General features: G+C 38.6%; 3 protein-coding genes across 7 annotated transcripts in view; 1 reads left to right on the forward strand and 2 right to left on the reverse strand.

The window, feature by feature from the left end:
- Window positions 1–3,497, reverse strand: part of LOC136951463 (neurofibromin-like) — a 50,289-nt gene extending 46,792 nt beyond the window's left edge. For both annotated transcript variants that reach the window (XM_067245861.1, XM_067245860.1), the window contains exons 1-3: window positions 3,316–3,497; window positions 742–888; window positions 384–467 (exon numbers count right to left, since the gene is read on the reverse strand). In XM_067245861.1, coding sequence (XP_067101962.1) covers window positions 384–467; window positions 742–888; window positions 3,316–3,375 — 291 coding nt within the window. In that variant the 5' untranslated portion in view covers window positions 3,376–3,497. The remainder of the gene's footprint in view (window positions 1–383; window positions 468–741; window positions 889–3,315) is intronic.
- A 202-nt stretch (window positions 3,498–3,699) lies between these two features.
- On the reverse strand, window positions 3,700–5,921 carry lyrm9 (LYR motif containing 9). Of its 4 annotated transcripts, none has more exons than XR_010877794.1 (5): window positions 5,889–5,921; window positions 4,988–5,143; window positions 4,821–4,913; window positions 4,413–4,502; window positions 3,700–4,015 (listed from the first exon to the last, which is right to left on the reverse strand). XR_010877794.1 is itself a non-coding variant. In XM_067246578.1 (5 exons), the coding sequence occupies exons 2-4, from the start codon at window positions 5,111–5,113 to the stop codon at window positions 4,485–4,487; spliced, it is 237 nt and encodes a 78-aa protein (XP_067102679.1). In that variant the 5' UTR covers window positions 5,114–5,143; window positions 5,889–5,921; the 3' UTR covers window positions 3,700–4,015; window positions 4,441–4,484. The 4 variants fall into 4 exon arrangements, 3 of the variants coding, with proteins under 3 accessions (XP_067102679.1, XP_067102677.1, XP_067102678.1); XM_067246578.1 differs by having other exon boundaries at window positions 4,441–4,502; XM_067246576.1 differs by lacking the exon at window positions 3,700–4,015 and having other exon boundaries at window positions 4,031–4,502.
- A 3,782-nt stretch (window positions 5,922–9,703) lies between these two features.
- nos2b (nitric oxide synthase 2b, inducible) lies at window positions 9,704–18,466 on the forward strand. Its single transcript, XM_067245922.1, has 25 exons — window positions 9,704–9,754; window positions 10,006–10,101; window positions 10,509–10,657; window positions 10,811–10,973; window positions 11,082–11,173; window positions 11,558–11,699; window positions 11,793–11,932; window positions 12,635–12,809; window positions 12,924–13,025; window positions 13,179–13,373; window positions 13,557–13,639; window positions 14,017–14,161; window positions 14,336–14,440; window positions 14,566–14,615; window positions 14,723–14,897; window positions 15,189–15,321; window positions 15,548–15,626; window positions 15,869–16,059; window positions 16,249–16,418; window positions 16,556–16,766; window positions 16,901–16,988; window positions 17,262–17,383; window positions 17,596–17,744; window positions 17,971–18,165; window positions 18,422–18,466. The coding sequence occupies exons 1-25, from the start codon at window positions 9,704–9,706 to the stop codon at window positions 18,464–18,466; spliced, it is 3,246 nt and encodes a 1,081-aa protein (XP_067102023.1).
- The last annotated feature ends 2,570 nt before the right edge of the window (window positions 18,467–21,036 follow it).

Here is a 21,036-nt window from a genome sequence, read left to right on the forward strand (position 1 = left end):
GAGGGGTCTTCGAGGCGCGTTTCAGTGGAGTGAGGGGGAGCGTGAGTGATGGTGGTTTAAGTGCATTACCAGAAGTCTGTGTCTATGTCACAAGACTATCACCAGACTTCTGTTTTCTAGCACTTTTAAGAGATTGGTGAGTTGTGGACAGTGCGTTTAGAGTTTTTAAGATCAGTTTTATGGGAAGGTACCCTCTCTACAGACAAAAGGTTGCAGTGAGTAGGTATAGTATGGACATGGAAGTTAACATATGAAGGTAGGAATATGACGGAAAAGACCGGCTGCATCTAACTGAGTGGACAGGACAGTCTAGCACATTAACATAGTACAGAAGGTGGTTTTTTGGTTTTATTACTAGAGCAAAATATGTTGGCAGTCCTCACCCCTGCCAGGCACTTCTCTAGTGTGTCCAGTATGATCAGTTGAGAGAGGTACAGGTTCTTCTCAGCCGTCTCGCCAAATATCCTCTGGAGAAAGATCGAAGAAAAATAAGAGATTTATTCATCCTCACAACCCTTGTGTATTAGAGACGAGGCATGTGAACTAGCACAAAATAAGGCCCTTTTGTGATAAGAGAGGCATTGTATAGTCTATATAAATCAGCTGTCTTCTAAAGTCATCTACAGCATCTTATCTTTAAGCAGTACACTCATTAAAAATGACACTTCTGCAGACTGGTCCACATGTTTTAAAATATGCCTGTATATTGTAACAACTCAAAATATATAAGATATATATTACCATATTGTTGACATTTTTTAGAATGTTGGTGAGGCCACTGATTACAAGAGAGAACTTGTACTTTGAAATGTTGATCAGACATTCCTTGTTGTGCTCTGTGCTGACTCTGGTGTGGGTGTTCTGGATGTTCCCTGTTTTGATGGGAAGCTGGAGAAAAGGGGGACAGAAAGAACATTTGAGTCAGCTCAGACTAGGATCTTGCCAAGAATCCAGTCAGAAAGAGTATATTAATGAGTACAATTAAGCTAAATAGTTTTAAGTTGGCAGTTGACGCAAATACAAGTTTGTCTGCATCTCTTTAAGATGTGTTGAGTCCATTGCCCAACCCACCATCCCACACAAAACACACTATACGAAGTGCCTGAGAGTCAGAGAGACAATGCCACACCTTGTTGGACTCCCAACCATTATCAGACTGGGGAGTGAGGACCAGGCCTCCTGCAGTTAGAGAACAAAGAAGTCCTGTACTCTAACCATTCCCTCTCTCCCTACAACCCTAAGCACCTGTACACCAGGCAGCAAATATCCCACATACATTTGGCTCCCACACACACGATGGGGCCAGTAAGGCTAGATGACGTGGGTAAGAGGGGCCCCGGTGAACTTGGCCAGCACTGTGGAGTCTTAGCTTGTGTAAACTAGAAAACACACCAGTGCTTAAGACAGTAGTATTAATGGAACATAAATATTTCCCTCTTTCCACCCATCCCATAAATATTTGTTTATATTTAGAACATTGGCATCAAGAGGGAAGCTTGCGCAGTCAAAAGCCCAACCATAAAGACGCAGGTCAGAAAATAAGATTACACTGAAAAGGTCTGGCATGACAATAATTACTACAAAAGTGAAAATGTAAGCAGACGCAAGAGAGGCTTCATTTCCTGACACTACTGAGAATTTGAGGATGGAATTAACAGTATCCATAGACAGACAATCTAATTCTGGGCACCAATTGCACCCTATTGACATAAACCAATACACGCCCCTTTAGTGGGTTTCCAACAAAATGAGCTTAACATGAGAGGTGCATAAGTACACTTTCATTTAACTGTAATGTTCCAATCTGAGCCAAGCTGCTTATCCTGGATAAAATTGCCACTTGGTGGTTGAAACTAATGGCCAATGCCCAGCTAAGAGTGTGCAGATATTTCCTTTCAAAAGACAGGAGGATACAATGGACTATTTAACAGAAGCAGGTGCCAAGGTTTTGCATTAGAAGTAGTTTTGTGGGAGAAATTAACACTGTTGAATTGAAGCTTTTGACAAAGTTTGGGTAGGAATGGGAGAGATTTGTGTGCAAATGGACTTGAGCTATTGCATCAATGTTTTATTTTCTGGTCACTTGCCAAATAGTGAAGATGATGTCCCAAATCAGGTTAAGAAAAACTCTTCAGTGGCTGAAAATATGTTAATTAAACTTGTGCCAAAACAGCAGTTAATTGACATTGAGCAAGGATCATTTTCTTTATCATGATCAGTCACAGTGCATCAATGATTCAATGAAAACCCAATTTTATTGCAATCACGTTGTGGTTTTGACATGCTTTCAAACCCATTCTTATACTCTTCACTAAACAGTTTGACCTACAAAGCTCAAAACTGCAGAATGGTCAGTACTTGAAACCGTGTGCTCATCAGTTAATGCTGAAAAAGAGCAGGGTCTCCCACAACAGAAAGATCAGTACATAGCCTACGTCTTCAGTTGGTAGAAAAGATACAAAACATGTGGCATGCTATTAAAGGCCTGGACTCATGAAGGCCAAAGACGTAAAAATATCGAATTTGGGAGTGTATTTCATGAAATATTAGCCTGTTGTCGCCAGACCAACTCGCAAATAAGCTCGCAGATTCGTCTAGTTCACAGGCTAATGAAATACTGCATGAGATGGAACCGTGAATATTATTGTAAAACTATTACTACAAATTTGGATGCGTTCTAAATCGAATGACAACACGAAATGTTAGCTACATCATTTTCTTAAGGTTTAAATATGTGAAGTTTGAAAGACAGCAGCATAGCTACAGTTGAGGTCAGCTTATTATGGCAAATATATTTATATCCCTTTTCGTGCCCGTAATTTGCACATCCGTGCTTACTTTGAAGCTTCAAATACAACAAACAGAATTATGAGGTTCTTGTAGTTTGCATGCCAAATGATTCGGAGTCACGCCTCGATTGTTGACAGAGTCTGGTTAGCTAGTTGGCTAGTACACAGCAAAGGAAGTCAGTTAGTGACACTTCAAATTATCACGCACTTCATCCCTTGTCGGTTTAGACTAACTAGCAAAGTATGTTACGGTGCTTATTCTCCCATTTCAACAGTATTTAAAATGTTTGCATGATACTAATGTAAATACGACAGGACGGTTATACTACCAATCTGCTAACTGCTAGGAATCTAGTCGCATTGTTTGCAAACAAGCGTTCATCGTTTCAAGACAGTAGTTTGAAATGAAATGTAAGGTAAACTGGGATTCGCGTGCTTGAAGAGTTTTACGATTTAAAAGTCAGTTGTTTCAATTGCAAGCAATACGCTTCATCCAAGTTAGCTAGCTGGCCAGTGTTCAGCTTACCTGCTCATCGAATCTATTAATCACGGCCTGGACCCATTCCACTGGTTTATGTGCCGCCATGGCCGGGCGGAAACTGCGAATGAGTTATTGCAATTCCAATATGTAGTGCACGTCCCTGTCCAATAAGAACTTAAACCGATTCCAAACCGCTGTCGGGTAACGACAGAACGGGTTGGTTATTTTCCCCTTAAAACAGGCTTTACCATGCCGCCGCCATGACACACACCGGAAGTCTTCCCAGTGAAACTGATGAGAGTAACGTTAGAGTTCACTGCGCGTGCATTCTAGCATCTGGATCTATCTGGATAGGAAGATCGCCCTGGTTGTCGGAAACCCATGTTAGCAGTCTTGCATGAAAAGTGGAAGGACAAAAGTTGAGGTTTATAGTGTTTATTGACGCTTGTCTGAAAATGTCCCTAATTATAAAGGTTACATTTAAAGACGCACGACATTAACATAATTGTTTTACTCCACATAGGCTATCTACAACTTTTAGACTTATATGAATACGGGGGCATTACGGCCATCGTGAAATTGTAAACATTGGTAGGACAATTAGCTTCAATAGGCCTGGTTTCTGCTTCATGATTGGTTGGATAGGAGAGAGGGAGGAGTTACAGAGTTGGGATTTCCGATGTTGTGCCTTCAAATGCACCCCCACCTGGAAAAGCACCCCCTTGCGGGAGGCTCGCACAAACCACTGGAATCAAAATGTGAAAGATTTTGTCTTGTTATCGCAACCAAACGGAGGGGACATCTGTTTCACATTGTTATTTTTTTATTAAGAGAATAGAAGAACGTAGGTTGTTTGTATAAATAAATTATGTTCTCAACACAAAATCCTTTAAACTCGTCATTCATTATCTTATTATATATCTTATCTTATATCTTATTACCCACCATCATGTTGCAACAACTTTACCTAATTAAAAAATAAAGTGAAGCATTTTCTTTTAACCTTCACGCTGTGGGGGGTCTGAGACAGAGCGAAGGTTAAAAGAAAATGCTTCATCTAAATTTTTGTATGAGGTAAAGTTGTCGCAACACGATGATGGGTCACAATGACCCGAAGGTTCAATGACACACAAGGGACGCACAAGGGTTTAAGATGGGTTAAGGTCTCACACGGAGGACGATCCAAAAACTTCTTATCTTGAAGATTCATGACCTCATTTCTTCTTTGTGTACTGGAAAAGACAATCAAATGACAGATATCACAAACCAATACCACATTCTGTATTAGGGCATATATGCTTAAGGATGTCCCTTTTTAAAAACACTATTGACATTTGCATAATTCCATAGAATCATACAAGAAATTAGACTTATGCACTCTCAATTAAAAAAATCTCAATAAAGAAAATTCTATTGTTTATCAAATCTACCCCTAAATCGTGGTTATCCAGAAATCAAATGTGAAGTTATTTCTAAAGGTAATTTGTGTCTTACAATCTACTTAAGATGCTCAAAAACAGAAGGAGGAAGGCAATTCTCTTCAAAATTACTTTATCTAGAATCCAGTCTGCATCAGCTATAGCTCTTTGAATTATAAGTTGAATCCTCTCATGGTCGTCTTCATCAACATGACTATTGTAACCCTGTGTTGGAAAGCAAAAACAACGTTAACTTTGGTTAACCATTGTTAACAAATTGTATGAGGATCATTTCTTACCTGTCTTATCGCATGTCGATAATGTTGTTGCATTGCTGTGTTTGGCAATAACTTACAGCATCTAAGAAGGTAGCGATAGAGCTGAATTGGGGTTTGGACCATCTGAGCTCCTTGTAACGGGGACATTTTCCAGATGTGATGACTATTTCCAGGGTTCTGTGGAACCCCATTTAGTTGTAAATTTGACTAAAAAATAAGTGAACAGAACACACGCTACAATCTAATATCTATCATCACTTATATATTTTTTTTCTTTAAGCAAGGGCAACCCAGCACATTCATTCAATTATAAATTACCTAACAAAAACAATTCGATTTGGCTTCGAACATTTCGGGTCCCACAAGGACAGTATCCTAACTTTCGCTTTGCCACAGTGCAGTGGTGTTGTGCCGCAGGTACGCATGGCGGGAGGGGAGGGGGTTCACAAGTACGAAATGTAAACAAAGCTAAGGCCTATTTCTTTTCTCATTTCTATAGTTATGAAGGTAAAGGCGTAGAAAATATTATTTACTTTACAAATCATTTCTACTGAAAAAAGGAAGGTTAAAGCGTAGACTAGGCTGCATGTTATTCTGGTTTCGATGGCTATACTTCGTATCTTCACTTTGGACGATCGGGTTTTTAAGATAGCCTACACAACGTTATTCAACGTTTACGTCCTGTTTTACACAAATTATCATAACAATCTTCGTCGATAACATCTATAATCAGAGAAGTAGCTGCTAGCCTAGTTTTGCCGTTTTCCAGGCAAACAGTCCCTCCTATCTTCAAAGCTCAGTTTCTGTCGCCCCTTTCCTTGGATAACGTAGCTGTAGCATAAGGTTAATCGCATAATATATTGGTTGCATAGCAGATGTATTTTTAAACAATGCAAAACAATATAACATGAATGATATATACCGAAGGAGGTCGTATGAGAAGATGGTTATGAAGACATTTAAAACATTGTGCATCATCCAAACTGACACTGAAGAAACCCTACCCTTTGAATTAGTTCCCCATGGTGTGGATTGATTTGTTCTCGTCAAAGCTCTCTAGCTTTTCTGTTCAATTTTCAATGAGAATTCAAACACGTAAACTAGGCTATAACACAGAAACTCTCCCCCAAATTCTAGTCAGATTGGGAGATTGTAATTCCAATAATGTAGGAAGGCAAACAATCTGTTTAACTAAATTATTTACTGCAAACCTTTTTGAATAGACACTATATAAGAGAGAGATTTTAAGGACATCAGTCACATTGAATAATTCAGATTTTCACAACATTACACACATTGCATAATGCTGATAGACATGCAACAGCATTGTTTCTGCCATTGTGCCAAAACCTTTACACCACAAACAAACAATGTTTTGTCTATATGCCAGTCAGTCAGAATCACCGTCAACACCCTTGGTCTTTTGGGGGATTCACAAAGGTCCAGCTTGATTAAAACCTCCTTAAATTTAAGACCACTCTTCCTCAATACATTATTTGGTGCATTTGCACAAATGATTCTACATTTCAAAATTTAAGTGTAGTTTGGATTCATGTGAGATGTATTTTTAATTTAGTTGTGGATAAGACCATACCATAAATTATGATCTTTGTCATAAAGTCAGTCAAAAACAAGAATGAGCTAGATAATGTTATGGTAAGTTGTGCAGTTTACTGATGAAGGCTGACTTATTGTCTGTAGAAACTAAAGATAGTTAGATGTATCACCTTTTCTGGTTGTTATCCCACAGGTATTTCTGGAAACGACTCTAATCTTTCTACCTATCGTCACTCCCCCAGAATTCCATCCTCTCAGATACTGAATCCCTTGGCTAATGACCTTGATAATTCCCCCTCTATCTTGCTACCTGTTACATAAAAAGACCAGAGCAAAAGGCTCCTCAACAACAACCCTATGTGACATTTCAAAAGCTATGAAATGACCTTTAAAAACAAAGGGACACTGTCTACAGACATGATGAACAATGGCAGAAATGTTATGTGATCCAACACTCATGGTTTGGCCATATGAAGGGCTGACGTAGATGAAATAAGAAATGAATGCCTTTCCTTCGACTGACAGGTGAAAATATGTACCAGTTGGATAGAAGGATGCAGACTGTGGTCTCCTCTCATAAGACAATGAGCTGCCTTCTCTTCAGAGGTCTGATTGCAATCCCAGATCTGATAACATTTTTAGAACAGAGACACATGAAGGAATAGAGTACAAGGGCCTCGTGAATAGTAAACCATAAAGAGATAAAGAGCTGAAATGACTTGACACTCCAAAAGTCCCTTCTTGTTATGGTGTCTAATTTATTTTGAATGTGAATATGATGATTATGTCAATTCGATGTCATATTTTTCAGTCACGGAATAGGGGACATGTCTGATATGAAGAAATCTACAACTCAATTAGCAAAGTGAATTAAACATGAAAATGCATGGTAACACTTAAAACAAAATGTCAACAGTTCAAGTTCAACTTTATTTATATAGCACATTTACAAACAGCCACACGGCTGGCCAAAGTGCTTCACAGAGCATTTGACAATTACATATACACCATAAAATAGAGTTCAAAGAGCTAAAATAGGAATTATTAAAAAAGAAAGTGATATAAATATAAACCATAAAATATAAACAGACATAAACCCCAGAGCAATCATAAAAAGGCTAGAGAAAATAGGTGGGTCTTTAGCCTGGACTTAAAACTAGAGATGGAGGGTGCCATCCTAGTCTCCAATGCAGGGAGTTCCAAAGTCTAGGACCGGCCACAGAAAAGGTACTCTCTGGTCAGATGAATGAAGACTTCTAATAGGAGAGAATAAGAATGAGCAGCGTGAGTGGTCAACATTATTATTACACAACCGGTAGGAATCGGACCGGATTATAACCAAATGTAATCATACACATACACCACACACCCTTGATCAAATGTACTGACATATCTTGTAGAACTTGTACTGAGCCTGTACAAGTTCCCAACTGCATAACATGCTTTTAAAAAAAAAAAAAAAATGACTAAATGTTAAGATATTACGCAATCACATTTATTTATTTTAAGGCCTTTTGTTTTGTGTATGAGATGATAGGCTACGATTTGACATGTTCATAACTATGTTTGTCCAAAAACAACAGTAAATATGGACCTCTCCCATTCACTAAATGACGCCCATACAGTGCCCTGAGCACTTCCAGAAGTCTTTCCTACCTGTTTTCAGTAAGGTGTTATTGAGGTAATAGCCATGTTGTGTTGCTATAATTGGAAAAGGAAGCAATAAATCATGTTATCAACACTGATGGGCTCAGACAGGTATTTTCCCAAAGATTCTGTGTTTTATAACTTGGTACACTGGGGCAGGTGATATTGTATTCTGGACTATAAAGGCACAATTCACAATTCTATTAAGTCTGTTCAACACACAGATCATCCTCCTGAGAAAACACAGGAAAACACATACCTTTGACTGTTAATGCCCTTTTCAGGTGTAAAAGAAGTTTTCCGACGACACTGTGTTTCTAGATTGATACGATTTGCCGGATTGATACAAATTATTTATTCGAATATTACAGCACGAACCAGAGTACTCTGTTACCAGTCAAATACCGGAGGACCCTATCAGAGAGTCGTCCGCCAGAGTGGTGAAGAACATCACATACACACTGCCTTATATAAACTTATACATATGGTCATGCTATACGGTCAATCAATCAATGTAGCTGTCTCTGTGATTGGCTCACTCCCTTAAAGAATGCAATGTATCAACCTAACACAATACAGTGACAGGTAAGACAACAGAGCCTCAGGACCAGGCTCCTTTGATGTTACATTTCTCCCCAGATTAGGAGAAAATAAAGCTACATGAGTTGACCATATCAAATGGTAAAAGTTCAAATAGCTGCTTCAATAGAACCTATAGAGGACAGAAGGCCATATAAGATGCTTCACCCATCCTCCAGGGTAAACCCTCCCACAGAGCCGTCAGCACCTTGCATTCTTTTGAACTCAACTAAATTATCTCCCCTTCCTGTCTCTTACCAATGAACATAGAAGCATCGGCCATTCTGTTAAACAATTAAAATGCGAAGTTTAATAAAGGATTAAAAATCGATATGTTCAGTTTAATAATGGGTTAACACGACAACGCGAACGTTTGCTGATAACACACGCCCTCCGATAATTAACGTGAAGTGATCAATAATGGGAGACGAATGCCGTAGCTAAAATGTATGCTTAAACGACGGGACAGAAGATAACTTGATCGACTATACACAATCAACTGATGAGTATAGGCTACATAGATGGATGGCGTCCAGTGTGGCGAATAATGAAATAAATAAACACAGGAATGTCTAATCGACACACAAACTTTACAAAATGTGAGACACCGTGACTTTTGTTTCCCTCTATGACCACATTTTAATTACGGAAATAATTCCCTCGAGACCTGCCCCAAAGGCAGGTTGTGGTGAAGGAAGCTATAAAAGGGCACTGCCGGTTACTGTCGCCTACAGTAGTTAACTTTCAGTTGTGTGGTACACTTGACTTGAGGTAAGGTATTGCCTGTACTTGTCAAATTGAGAACTCCTTTATTTAGTAACGCATGTTTTCGTTAGTTGTTGATTGGACATAATTTGATTTGATTTTATATATAATTTACCTAACTGCTGTTATGTAAATGTTCTAACTTCATGATGCATCATTGATTTCATATGGAATAACTCATCTTGGCAGATGAAAGTGCTTCAAGATGACAAAACAAAATCTCTGCTGGCAGAGCCAAAGGTAAACAAATTGATGGAAACAATATTATTATTATTTTTTTTATAGAAAATGGGCTCATACACTTCAGCATGCCATAACTGCCAGGCTCTAATTTTCGGTGTGGTTAGAGCCTGGCAGTTATGGCATGCTGAAGTGCCATAACCAGCCTAGCCATAACATGCCTATAATCTTGTTATGATCTTTATCATTATTATCATAATTATTATTTTGACAATATAATTTGATGATCCATATTGTTTTTTTGTTTACAGTTGGAAACGAGAACCAGATGTCCGTTTTCATTAGCAATCAACAACACCCAGAATGGCTCACGCTACCAGGACACGCTGCACAAGCGGGCTGTCAAGGTTTGCTCAGACATGACAATGTTTACATTTTTTGATTGATTGCCGGCAACTCAAGCAGAACTAGATTATTATTGCATTTGCCAGCGACAACTAAGAATCTTCATTGACTAATTTTAAGTAGACTTGATTTTCATAAACATGTAGAATTTAATAGATAAGTTAAATAGTCATCCTTCACTAATATGAGTGACAATGTTAACATGACAAAAAATGCACAAAGTTTTTTCTTATATCATGTAGAATGTGATTTGTTAAAATGTAATCAACTGTAGACAGAATATGCACATCTTAATTAGAATTTCCTTTCGAATTTTCTCTCACACATTATGTACCACAAAATTCCATTTTTTGGTTTTTGTTTTGAGTACAGTTATACTATTTCATTAAACTTAACATTTTGCTTTCAGAATCAGCCATGTGAATCAATCATTTGTCAGGGTTCATTAATGACTCCCAAAACATTGATTTGGAATCCCAAACTGGCTCCAACTGCTCACAATGATATACTTCCCCAGGCTATTGACCTAATTAACCAGTACTTCAAGTCCAAAGTAAAGTAAGTATCTAGACACACTGATTAAGGCCAAACCAGACTGTATATTTCCTTGCACTGTTTACTTTATGCACTTAATGTATGAATCAAATAATTTAGTCTTTTGAGTTGACCAATCTGTTAGACTTAAAGTTATTTATTAATACCAACCGATAGTCCCAAAACTGAGGACCATCTTGCAAGATTGGAAACTATTGTAATGGAAACTGATGTCACCGGAACATATGAGCTGACATTGGAAGAACTGTCGTTTGCTGCCAAACAAGCATGGAGGAATGCTCCAAGATGCATTGGTAGGATTCAGTGGTCTAATTTACAGGTGAGAAAAAGTGTTGTCTGTCGGTCTTGGGGAAAGATATGTTTATTGGTCTGATGATGCCTTTTTGTGTGCGATGAATACATTTTCATTTTTTTTATTGTTTTACAGGTTTTTGATGGCAGAAAGTGCACAACTACTCAGGAAATGTTTGATCTGTTGTGCAATCACTTAAAGTATGCCACAAATGGCGGAAACCTAAGGTGAGTTTTAGAAAGTATTTTTTGTAACAAAAGACAGCTGTTATTTTGAGCTGATAGCCTTAAACATGTAGTCTTAGGGATAAGATGTGTAACAACTCTAGATGGACTGTCCACAAGAGGAGTAGACAGACATGGTTTATTGCCTTACATTGCTTTCTTACAAGGATAAATGTTTGGGCATTCTTAGTGCAAGAACACTGACACATGGAAAGATTAACATTTGTTAACATTCTTCTGTGAAGATATTTCTGAAATAGGGTTAACAAATATAATAATTTATTGGTCTGTCAGGACAAATATGATCCGTAAAGTAAAGCATTCAACAAACTGGTCTGACAGTATATTTTATATTTGACCTGTCTTCCAATATCTCTTTCTTTTTAGGTCGGCAATTACCATTTTCCGTCAGAGAATGACTGGTAAGGGAGATTTCCGGGTGTGGAACAGTCAGCTGTTGAAATATGCAGGGTATGGAATGCCCGATGGAAGTATCCAGGGAGATCCCTCCAGTCTGGAATTTACTCAGGTAATTTTTTGCCTGAGCTGAAATAACACAGTCTTTATTCTATGCAATGGTTTCCATACAATACAAAATAGATGTTCCGCTGTGCCTTCAAAGATTTGTATCCAGCTTGGATGGAGACCGAAATATGGCCTCTTTGACATGTTGCCTTTGGTATTGCAAGCCAATGGAGAGGATCCAGACTTATTTGAAATTCCACTGGATTGTATTCTAGAAGTTGCCATGGAACACCCACAGTGAGTGACTTTTACCCTTGGTTCCACATGACATTAGCTTTTTATTGACACTGAAATTTTATAAATGTGATGCTTGGATATTAACAGAAAACTGAGTTCTAAAAATGTATGTGGGAAAATCTATACAGATTTCTTTATTATCAGAGCAAAATTGATGGTCTATTGACATAAAAGACAGCATTTTGTGGTAGCTAGTTAAGTTGGTACAAACAATTGGTCGGTCTGTTTTCAAATAAAGGCAGCTTCCAAATCTGGCACTTCAGACCTCAATGGGAATTCTTGACACTGTATAAAACCTGTCTGCATTCCACATCCTTAGCATGCCTGTCCAAATAACTCCCCAAATCAAGCCAAGGGTTTTTCTAGTTTATTGCACAATAATTCTAATGACCAGTCACTGGTTTCAATACTAAGTAGGATAAGGTGTTTCAAGTTTCTTGTGAATGAGAAAAGAACAGGATCTCAGACTGTATGTGTACACCACTGCAGTTAAAAAGGGCAGAATTAAGGGGTTTGAACTTTCCCAATAACACATTTTTATGAAATTAGCTTGATATCAGGTAAATTGATTCATATTTAGAAACAGATGCCTTTTAGCAGGGAACGCATAACCCTTTTACTATTGGGTTCAAATTATAGCAAACTGACACTAAATACGAGACTCTTCCTGTATTTAAACTGCTCCTGTTTTTTTCCCCTCAGGCATGAATGGTTTAAGGACCTTGGACTAAAGTGGTACGCTCTTCCAGCAGTTTCTAGTATGCTGTTAGAGGTTGGCGGACTCGAGTTTTCAGCGTGTCCCTTCAACGGCTGGTACATGGGCACAGAAATTGGTGTCAGGGACTTTTGTGACTACCAACGCTATAACATTCTCGAGGTAAGGTTCTGCATAATACACCCCTTTGGGATGTGTGTGCCCCCCTGTATGGGAACAGCCGCAGTTGTCCAAAAGTGGAATCGCAATTGAGGACTTTTTTGTTGATTGGTGCAGGAGGTTGGCCGCAAGATGGGCTTACATACTCACAGGCTGTCCTCGCTGTGGAAGGACCAGGCATTGGTGACCATTAATGTTGCAGTGATACACAGTTTTCAGGTTGGTAACCTGTGATATGACCATGAGTTCCACTAACCCTTAAAGGAATTCCTGATCACCATTTGAGGGTACAATAATCTGTGTGAAGGTCATGATTGTCAAAATTCTTAAATGCACTTCAAGAACATGCATTTTTTTCCTGACTGGATGCAGAAAAACAAAGTGACCATCACTGACCACCACTCCGCGGCAGAATCCTTTATGAAGCACATGGAGTCTGAGTACCGGCTCCGTGGTGGCTGTCCCGCAGACTGGGTCTGGGTGGTTCCCCCCATGTCAGGTTCCCTCACGCCTGTGTTCCACCAGGAAATGGTCAACTACATCCTCTCTCCATTTTACTACTACCAGGTACTGAGAAACTAGTTTGTGTTAACTACGTACATATACGAACTGTTCTTATACAGTATATAAACAATCAACTTCTGCAAGGCTGTGTAAGAACAGTTATGACAAAGTAAATTGATGCTTTTACTAGATACAAAAGAATCTAAGTACAAAGTGTATACCTGTACATTATATTTTGGAACCTAGACTGACCCCTGGATCAGCCATAACTGGAGCGATAAGAAAAAGTTCATGATCAGACAGAAGATCAGCTTCAAAGCTGTGGCCAGGTAAGGTGCCGTGGACAAAATTGTGATTTGTATTAACTTTGATGGAATGGCCATGCATTTTGAAGACAAAGGAATCAGGATGAAATAATAAGGATAACTTACTGAAGCTATTCCAATGTAACATGTGAAATGCTCCCACTTGTAGCTCTCAGTAACTCAGTAATTCTACAACGAAAATAGGAACACTTACAACTAAAATACTAAATGGATTGTGGTTGAATGGCTTGCTTGTCTGAGATCAGACAAATTGAGGAGACCTGAGGGTCTTGAGAGAAAAAGTGTTAGTGATTTGGGTTTCATTATGATGAGCAGTGGTCATGTGATGTGTTATGTTGGGTGGTGTGAGATGGAATTACATCTGTCATACCATCTTGTAGGGTTGTCCTCTTGTCTTCAATCTTCATGAGGAGATTCCTGGCCAGCAGGGTGAAGTGCACAGTGCTGTTCGCCTCCGAAACTGGAAAATCACAGACATTTGCACTGAAACTCCACACCATGATTAATGGTGCCTTCAACTCCAGGGTAAGAAACCATTTAGATAACATCTTAGTTAAATGATCATTTATAGGGGCTACTTAGAACTCAAAATAACAAGAGGCTCATAACAAGATAACATTGTATTATTGTTCTTATACTGAATTTATATGAATGTTTTAACTACTTTTAAAATCAGTACCATTTCTTAATACATCTCAGATGCTTTGCATGGAAGACTATAACATCAGTGACATAGACACAGAAAGCCTCTTGATTGTGGTAACCAGCACTTTCGGAAATGGAAACCCTCCTGCAAATGGAGAGGTGTGTATGTGTGTGTGAGTGTGTGGTAGAATAAAAGTAATTTCCTCCATGTCTCAAACAACCCTAACCCTACACTAACCCTAACCCTCTAAAACAAAATAATAAATTATGTTTTTAATCCCTAGAGTTTTAAGGAGAAACTTTTCTCCTTGCTGCATCTTAGCAAAGAGTTGAGGTGGGTATCAAAAGTACAGTTTGCATCCTTTTTGATTTACCATAAAACAACTGAAAGATATGTCTGTCTTTTGATTTTGAAAGTATTTTCTGTCTTTGAACACCCAGATACTGTGTATTTGGGCTTGGCTCCCGGATGTACCCCAAGTTTTGTGCCTTCGCTCACACAGTGGATAACAAGCTGGAAGAGCTGGGTGCTCTGCGGCTAGCTCCCATTGGAGAAGGGGATGAGATGAACGGACAGGAGGAAGCCTTCTTGGCATGGGCATCTGTGACTCTCAAGGTTGGTAAATTGCAGAGGGATTCTTTTAGAATTCTTTTAGAATCCTATGCGGATGATAATGCATTGGACAAAACCCTTTAGTGTGAATACAGTACACTTGAGTCAAATATCATAATTTAAATGATATATGGGTAAGTGATTTACTACCTTTCATGATTGGCGCTTGAATAGTAAGTCTGGAAATAGTTAATACACCCTATTTAGTCCTTATATTACATCCGGCTGCTTGGTGAATGTGGAAAAACAGATAAAGCCATTCATAATTTTATCTGTCTGTTGTTATGCATTTAGGTTGCCTGTGAAGAGTTCAACATCCAAATGCAGCTGAGCTTTAAGCTGCCAGGGGCAGATCAGCTTTGTGAGTCATGGGAGCCCATGAAATATCGTGTTTCCCATGAAAACAGCCACTTCGACCGCTGTGCAGGTACCCACAGCTTCAGGGAGTCAAATCTAATAATATCCATTCAAATGTCTGAACTGTCTGGATGAAGAGGAAACCACAGGGCGTCTAGAAATTCCTCTATCGTTTTTGCAAAGGAGATGAGGATGTCCTTCTCTGTTTTCTTAAAAGTTAATGATTATCTATAGAGGTTCTGTTACACGTATGTTTTTTTCAAGTTTGAAACAAAGTATTTATCTTTTCTCTCTAGCACTGGCAGCTGCCCATTCTAAAACAGTGCTCCCCATGAAACTGAAAAGGAGACAGGATCTGCAGAGCTCTCATTCAAGGTCTGCATTTGTACCATCGCAACTGTGATTCAATTGGTTTACAGATATCTAACTGTTGACAGTTAAAAGCATGTCCAAAGCTAATCAGAATAAGACATACATTATTCCTCTGAGGAATAATGTATTTTGGCCCTTTTTTGGCCCTAATGTAAAACATTAGGGCAGTGTTATTATTATTGAAATAAGATTGGTGACCAAAAACATGATCGTGCGGGTAAATGGTTAATCCTCTTTGTTTATAGTCAGTCCACTATTCTAGTGGAGCTAGAAATTGAAACAAGGAATGATTTCTTGAGCTTCTGTCCTGGTGACCACGTTGGTATATTTCCTGGGAATCAACTACAACAAGTGGCAGGCATCCTCAAGTTCATCCCTAATACTCCCCCGACCAACCAGAGCCTTTGTCTGGAATATTGCAGTGACTCCTATTATGGTAGAACTTTTCTTTGGTTACGAAAATATTAGTATGCATTCAGATATATTTAAGAGTTTGATAATTGTACTATGTAAGTACTACTAAAATTGGAAGTTTTATAAAAGGGGTGGTCATTAACTGCTTTGGAGGGATTCAGGAGTGAATAAAGTATGCTGGTAAGATGCTGATTTTTCTATTCTCCTTTAGATAACAAGAGAAACTGGGCCACCGTGGGCCGTATCCCAGCATGCCCTTTGTCACAGGCTTTAACATACTTCCTGGATGTGACCACACCCCCCTCTCAGAATCTACTCTACAAACTTTCTCAGATAACAAACCAGGACGAGCATTGCCAGCGCCTGCTAACTCTGGCGACGGTAAATTAAATCAGTATTTGTTCACTCTTCCGTTCCAGAATGGCCTGGAACACCTACGTATTCAATCATGAGAAGATGCTATTTGAAGACATCATGTACAAAATGTTGTTTTAGAACATTTTGAGTTTTTTGTTTAGGACATCAAGGAATATACTACATGGAAGATGTTCAAGTGTCCTACGTTCCTGGAAGTCCTAGAGGAGTTCCCAACCCTGGAGCCATCAGAGGCCTTTCTCTACAGTCAGCTGCCTTTGCTGAAGCCCCGCCTCTATTCGATCAGCTCCTCCCTCAATCTGAATCCCAATGAGATCCACGTCACAGTTGCTGTGGTAAACTACCATACCGAAGGTAGATAGATACCTGGATGGATATGTTTATACATCAAAATTGATATGTTTATACATAAAATCTTCCTTTAGCAGAAAGTGAACACATGATGGGTGATGAAATAGCTTTCAGCTTCTGTGTCCTCCTTTACACAGATGGACAGGGTCCTCTTCACCATGGGGTCTGCAGTACCTGGCTAAACAACATCAATGAAGGAGATATGGTCCCCTGTTACATCCAAAGGCATGGGACATTTACAGTGACTATCTCTATGGTTACACATATTATGTTAGAACACTAGGATCCAAGTTTGTGGTTTATCCTTTTGAATAATAAAACAATATACAAGTGGGGCAGATCAGCATGATAAGTCTGGGTCCATCCCAATGCTGCTCTATCACAATGCTGCCCCCTTGAGGCAAATGCCAGTTGTACTGATTGAATGTTCTCGTCCAACTTTGTTTTGCAACCCTCAAGTCATATGCAGTATTTGTTTTGGTTGGTGATTGGATACAGCTCCAGTGGATTTCATCTTCCTGCAGAAGGCAGCGCCCCAATCATCTTAGTGGGGAACGGAAGCGGGATCGCCCCCTTCAGGGGGTTCTGGCAGCAACGACTGTGTGACATGAAATGTCCAGGTAACTCAGTGTGTGTATTTGCCATGCTGTAGTGTCCGTGCACCCTTGAGGCAGTTTTAATCCTGATTCTAATGAAACGGTACCAATAAATGGTACCCTGGGTGAAGAAAATAAAAAAATATAGCTAAATGTATGTTATGTATAAATATACATAGTATTAGAAAAACAGTAAGATGTTTGACTATACATGGTCCCTGATTGGTTTATTTTAGGATTCTCTGGCACTCCGATGAACCTGGTGTTTGGTTGCCAGACTTCAGAGACAGACCACCTGTACAAAGAGGAGACCCTGGACATGACAAGACAAGGTGTTCTGAAGAATGTAATATCGGCATACTCGCGTCAGCCAGGACAACCTAAGGTATAAAGCATGACTTTTGACCCTTCGGACTTCACTGTTTGGTAACTGTTAAACTACCAAAAAGGTATTATTACGTTTTTTTCAATTGAGGATAATTAATTTAAGGTAATCAATAACAATAATCAAATTGTAATCAAATTGTACACAGAGCTTTATGCTACTGGTCACTTCTGCTGTCCACACTACTGCTTCTGGTGTCTAAACATGGCCTCTGATATCTAAATAGGTCTACGTGCAGGATATCCTGAGGGAGAAGATGGCCGAAGAGGTGCTGAGAGTTTTGCACCAGCAGGGGGGGCACCTCTACGTGTGTGGGGGGGCGAACATGGCACATGGCGTGACCCTCGCGGTGCAAGACATCCTGTGCAAACAGCTTGGCATGTCCAGCACTCAGGCAGAGGACTATGTGACCCAACTCAAGGTTGATCTCTCTCCTCCCTCAATCTGTACATTATTACACATTTCAAAGCAAACACTAGAATCCTTGTTTGCAGTTTGCAGGCAGATAATCTAAATTTGGGTTGTTAATCTATCAGTTGCTAATGTAAAAAATAGAAGTATGTTTGATAACAAAATTGTAGGTAACTGTGAGCTATGTAATTACATAGCAATGGCCATACCAAATTTCATGATGTCTGAGGTTAGAATTCATACTGATTAAAATGTTGCACTTTCAGATCAAAAAGAAATACCATGAAGATATATATGGAGTCAAGATTTAGAAATGGGATGGCTATGAGCTGCTGAGGATTTCAAGGATGTCACCAATGATCTTGATAGATGTGGAAGACTTGTGGGGACCTGCTGTGTGTCAGTTTCACAGAATTTTTGGTAACAGGGTAAGATCTTGGGTTGCCCTTAAACATTTTGGATTATTAATAGACTACATTTAATTATTAATATTGTTTTTGTGGGGGATACATTTTTGTGGGGTTTACTCTTCCATTTATGGTGAACTGTCATCAAACCTTCCTATTTTACTTCTACATCAATTTTAACTCTTCAAGATATTCTGATTTACTTATGGATTTAATTGGATTATTTAATGAGTCAAGAGACCACTTTAATTAAAGAGCTGAGGACCCTGTCTTAACGTTCCATATATAATGACATGTTGTCCTAAAATATTTTATATTGTCGATTTTACATTTGATGTTTTATTTGTATTTGTTTACACTTGACAATTGATCTTGACATGTTATGATGCAAAAAAATCTAAATCAATGTTTGAAATGTAAGACGTTTGAGAAAATAAACTTGTTGACTTGCAGAACTACAGTACATTGATGTGTTTCCTACAGCACTAATGTACTGTATATCATTTCCCATACGGAAACCCTTTGAGAACTAAACTTTGAATTTGTCTGTTTGTCAATAAATGTCAGTAACATTAACAGAATCAAACATGAATCAGAAATCTATTTGAATGAACTTCAAAAACCCACACACAGCACCTTTCTTTAAATGTCACATTTAATGATTTTAACCACTGTACTTCAAATCTACACTTTTTTCCCCCAACACACATTTGACCACATTTGAGGAGTCAATCACATCCCTTACATTACCTTGGCTTTCAAAGTCCTCTGAGCAGGACGATGTTTCTATATCGTGTTTTGTATTCAAATGACTTCAGTTTAATACTTTGTATAAATGTCAAATATCTTATAAAAACGTGACTACGTAAGTAGTACCTATGCAAGTTCTGTCAAATATAAGGTCAGATTGGTCTCTCTCAAAGCTCAAAGGATTTGTCTAAAGTTTTGATTAAGGACAAATCCAAGATAAGCAACAGTGTGTTTGTACTTCATTCCAACACAAAAATGTCTTGAGGAATAGGAAACTACCATCTCCACACAAATATATTACACAGGCAGTGGGTCATAACCTATCAAATATGTGACTCAAAGTTAACTAACAGTCTGGAAACCCTTGGCTATTGATAGGGTCTATAAGTACAAGGATCTGATATGAATTTATAGAATGATTTGTATTTGAAATGTATGGGGGGAAAACAAGTGCTTTTTCATTTCAATACAAAAGGTTGAAGGGACATTCAAGTTTTTCTAATCTCCACATTAAAATGATAAACTTGTGGAGGTAAACAAACCAGGTCATTGAACTCGAGGTAGAGGCCAATATTGTGAATCAGTTATATACACATATACACAAAGCAGTGTTTCTCTAAGTGACCATAATAAAGAAAAGGGCTTTTACTTTGATATATCAACAGCTCTGCAGTACACACAAGACACAATTAACATAATTGGTTGTGTTTTTTCGTTTGTTTTGGGAATCATTTTTGTTTTGGATCATTGGGATTTCTACACATGAAGTGCAGGGAGGCGGGAATTAAAAAAAGACAAAAGAAAATATATACATTTATATGCAAGTCTTAAAAATAAAATAAAATTCACAGCCCTAAAAATGTGCAGGCTATACTCCTATACAGCAGTACTGAGTTTTCATTTCTTTGTGTTTTGTAAATTTGTTTAAATCTTTTTTTATTTTTATATATTCATGTATTTACATGTGATATTCTGTGGCTCGTGAGAAACATGCCATAGAATGTCAAGGAAAATGAAATAGAAAATAATAATCAAAAATATATTAAATAGTATTCTTCAGAGTTTTTTTTTGTGTATGTCGACATGGTGTTCATGTGAGTGGGATGAAAAACAGTGAACGAGAAGACGACCAGTCTTCATTCCACTGTGTTGCCATCTAAAATATGATTGGCAATGTGAATCTTCTACACCTCGTGTCTCACTCCAGTCTTTTACACGGCAGAGCATTATCTTATGCAAGTCACTACTCTAGTTAAACATACTTATATTTGCGTGAAATCTTTCATGTACTGTTCACCTCTTGTTGGATTCACACGGGAATAAATTAACATCCTCAACAAGGAATGACCCTTTTATATCATCAAATCTCTTTTTTGGAAATATCTCGTTCCTGCTACAAATGTCTAAAAAGTAGTTTGGCTAGTCTGCATATACAGTGTTCCCATCTGTCCATATTTGGGTAGACTTTGTCACAATGTGGATGGCAATATGGGACTATAGATAAATATCATGAGAACATGGGACAGAGGATTTGCAGAGAATGACTGTCCCGTAGACTACAAGACCATTGCAATCGGTCTCTCAAGAGTTTTCACACCTAAAACAAGCGTTGCAAGCTGTCAAGCAGCTACCCATCCTGCTTGCTCTGGTCTGCATCCCGTCTCGGTGCTTCAAACCACAACCACATCCTCCCTGACAAGTCTCTCTGCTACTTCCGTCCATCA

Source organism: Osmerus mordax, chromosome 11 (genome assembly GCF_038355195.1).
Source record: "Osmerus mordax isolate fOsmMor3 chromosome 11, fOsmMor3.pri, whole genome shotgun sequence".
Taxonomy (NCBI): Eukaryota; Metazoa; Chordata; class Actinopteri; order Osmeriformes; family Osmeridae; genus Osmerus; species Osmerus mordax.

What these genes read in the sequence shown, in the direction of transcription:
- lyrm9 (XM_067246578.1), bottom strand. Translation starts at nt 5,113, where the DNA reads ATGTCCCCGTTACAAGGAGCTCAGATGGTCCAAACCCCAATTCAGCTC. An exon ending in ATCGACATGCGATAAGACAG is followed by an intron (nt 4,914 to 4,987) that starts GTAAGAAATGAT and finishes TTTCCAACACAG; the next exon opens with GGTTACAATAGTCATGTTGA.
- nos2b (XM_067245922.1), top strand. Translation starts at nt 9,704, where the DNA reads ATGAAAGTGCTTCAAGATGACAAAACAAAATCTCTGCTGGCAGAGCCA. An exon ending in TTCAGTGGTCTAATTTACAG is followed by an intron (nt 10,974 to 11,081) that starts GTGAGAAAAAGT and finishes ATTGTTTTACAG; the next exon opens with GTTTTTGATGGCAGAAAGTG. An exon ending in TTGCAGTGACTCCTATTATG is followed by an intron (nt 16,060 to 16,248) that starts GTAGAACTTTTC and finishes ATTCTCCTTTAG; the next exon opens with ATAACAAGAGAAACTGGGCC.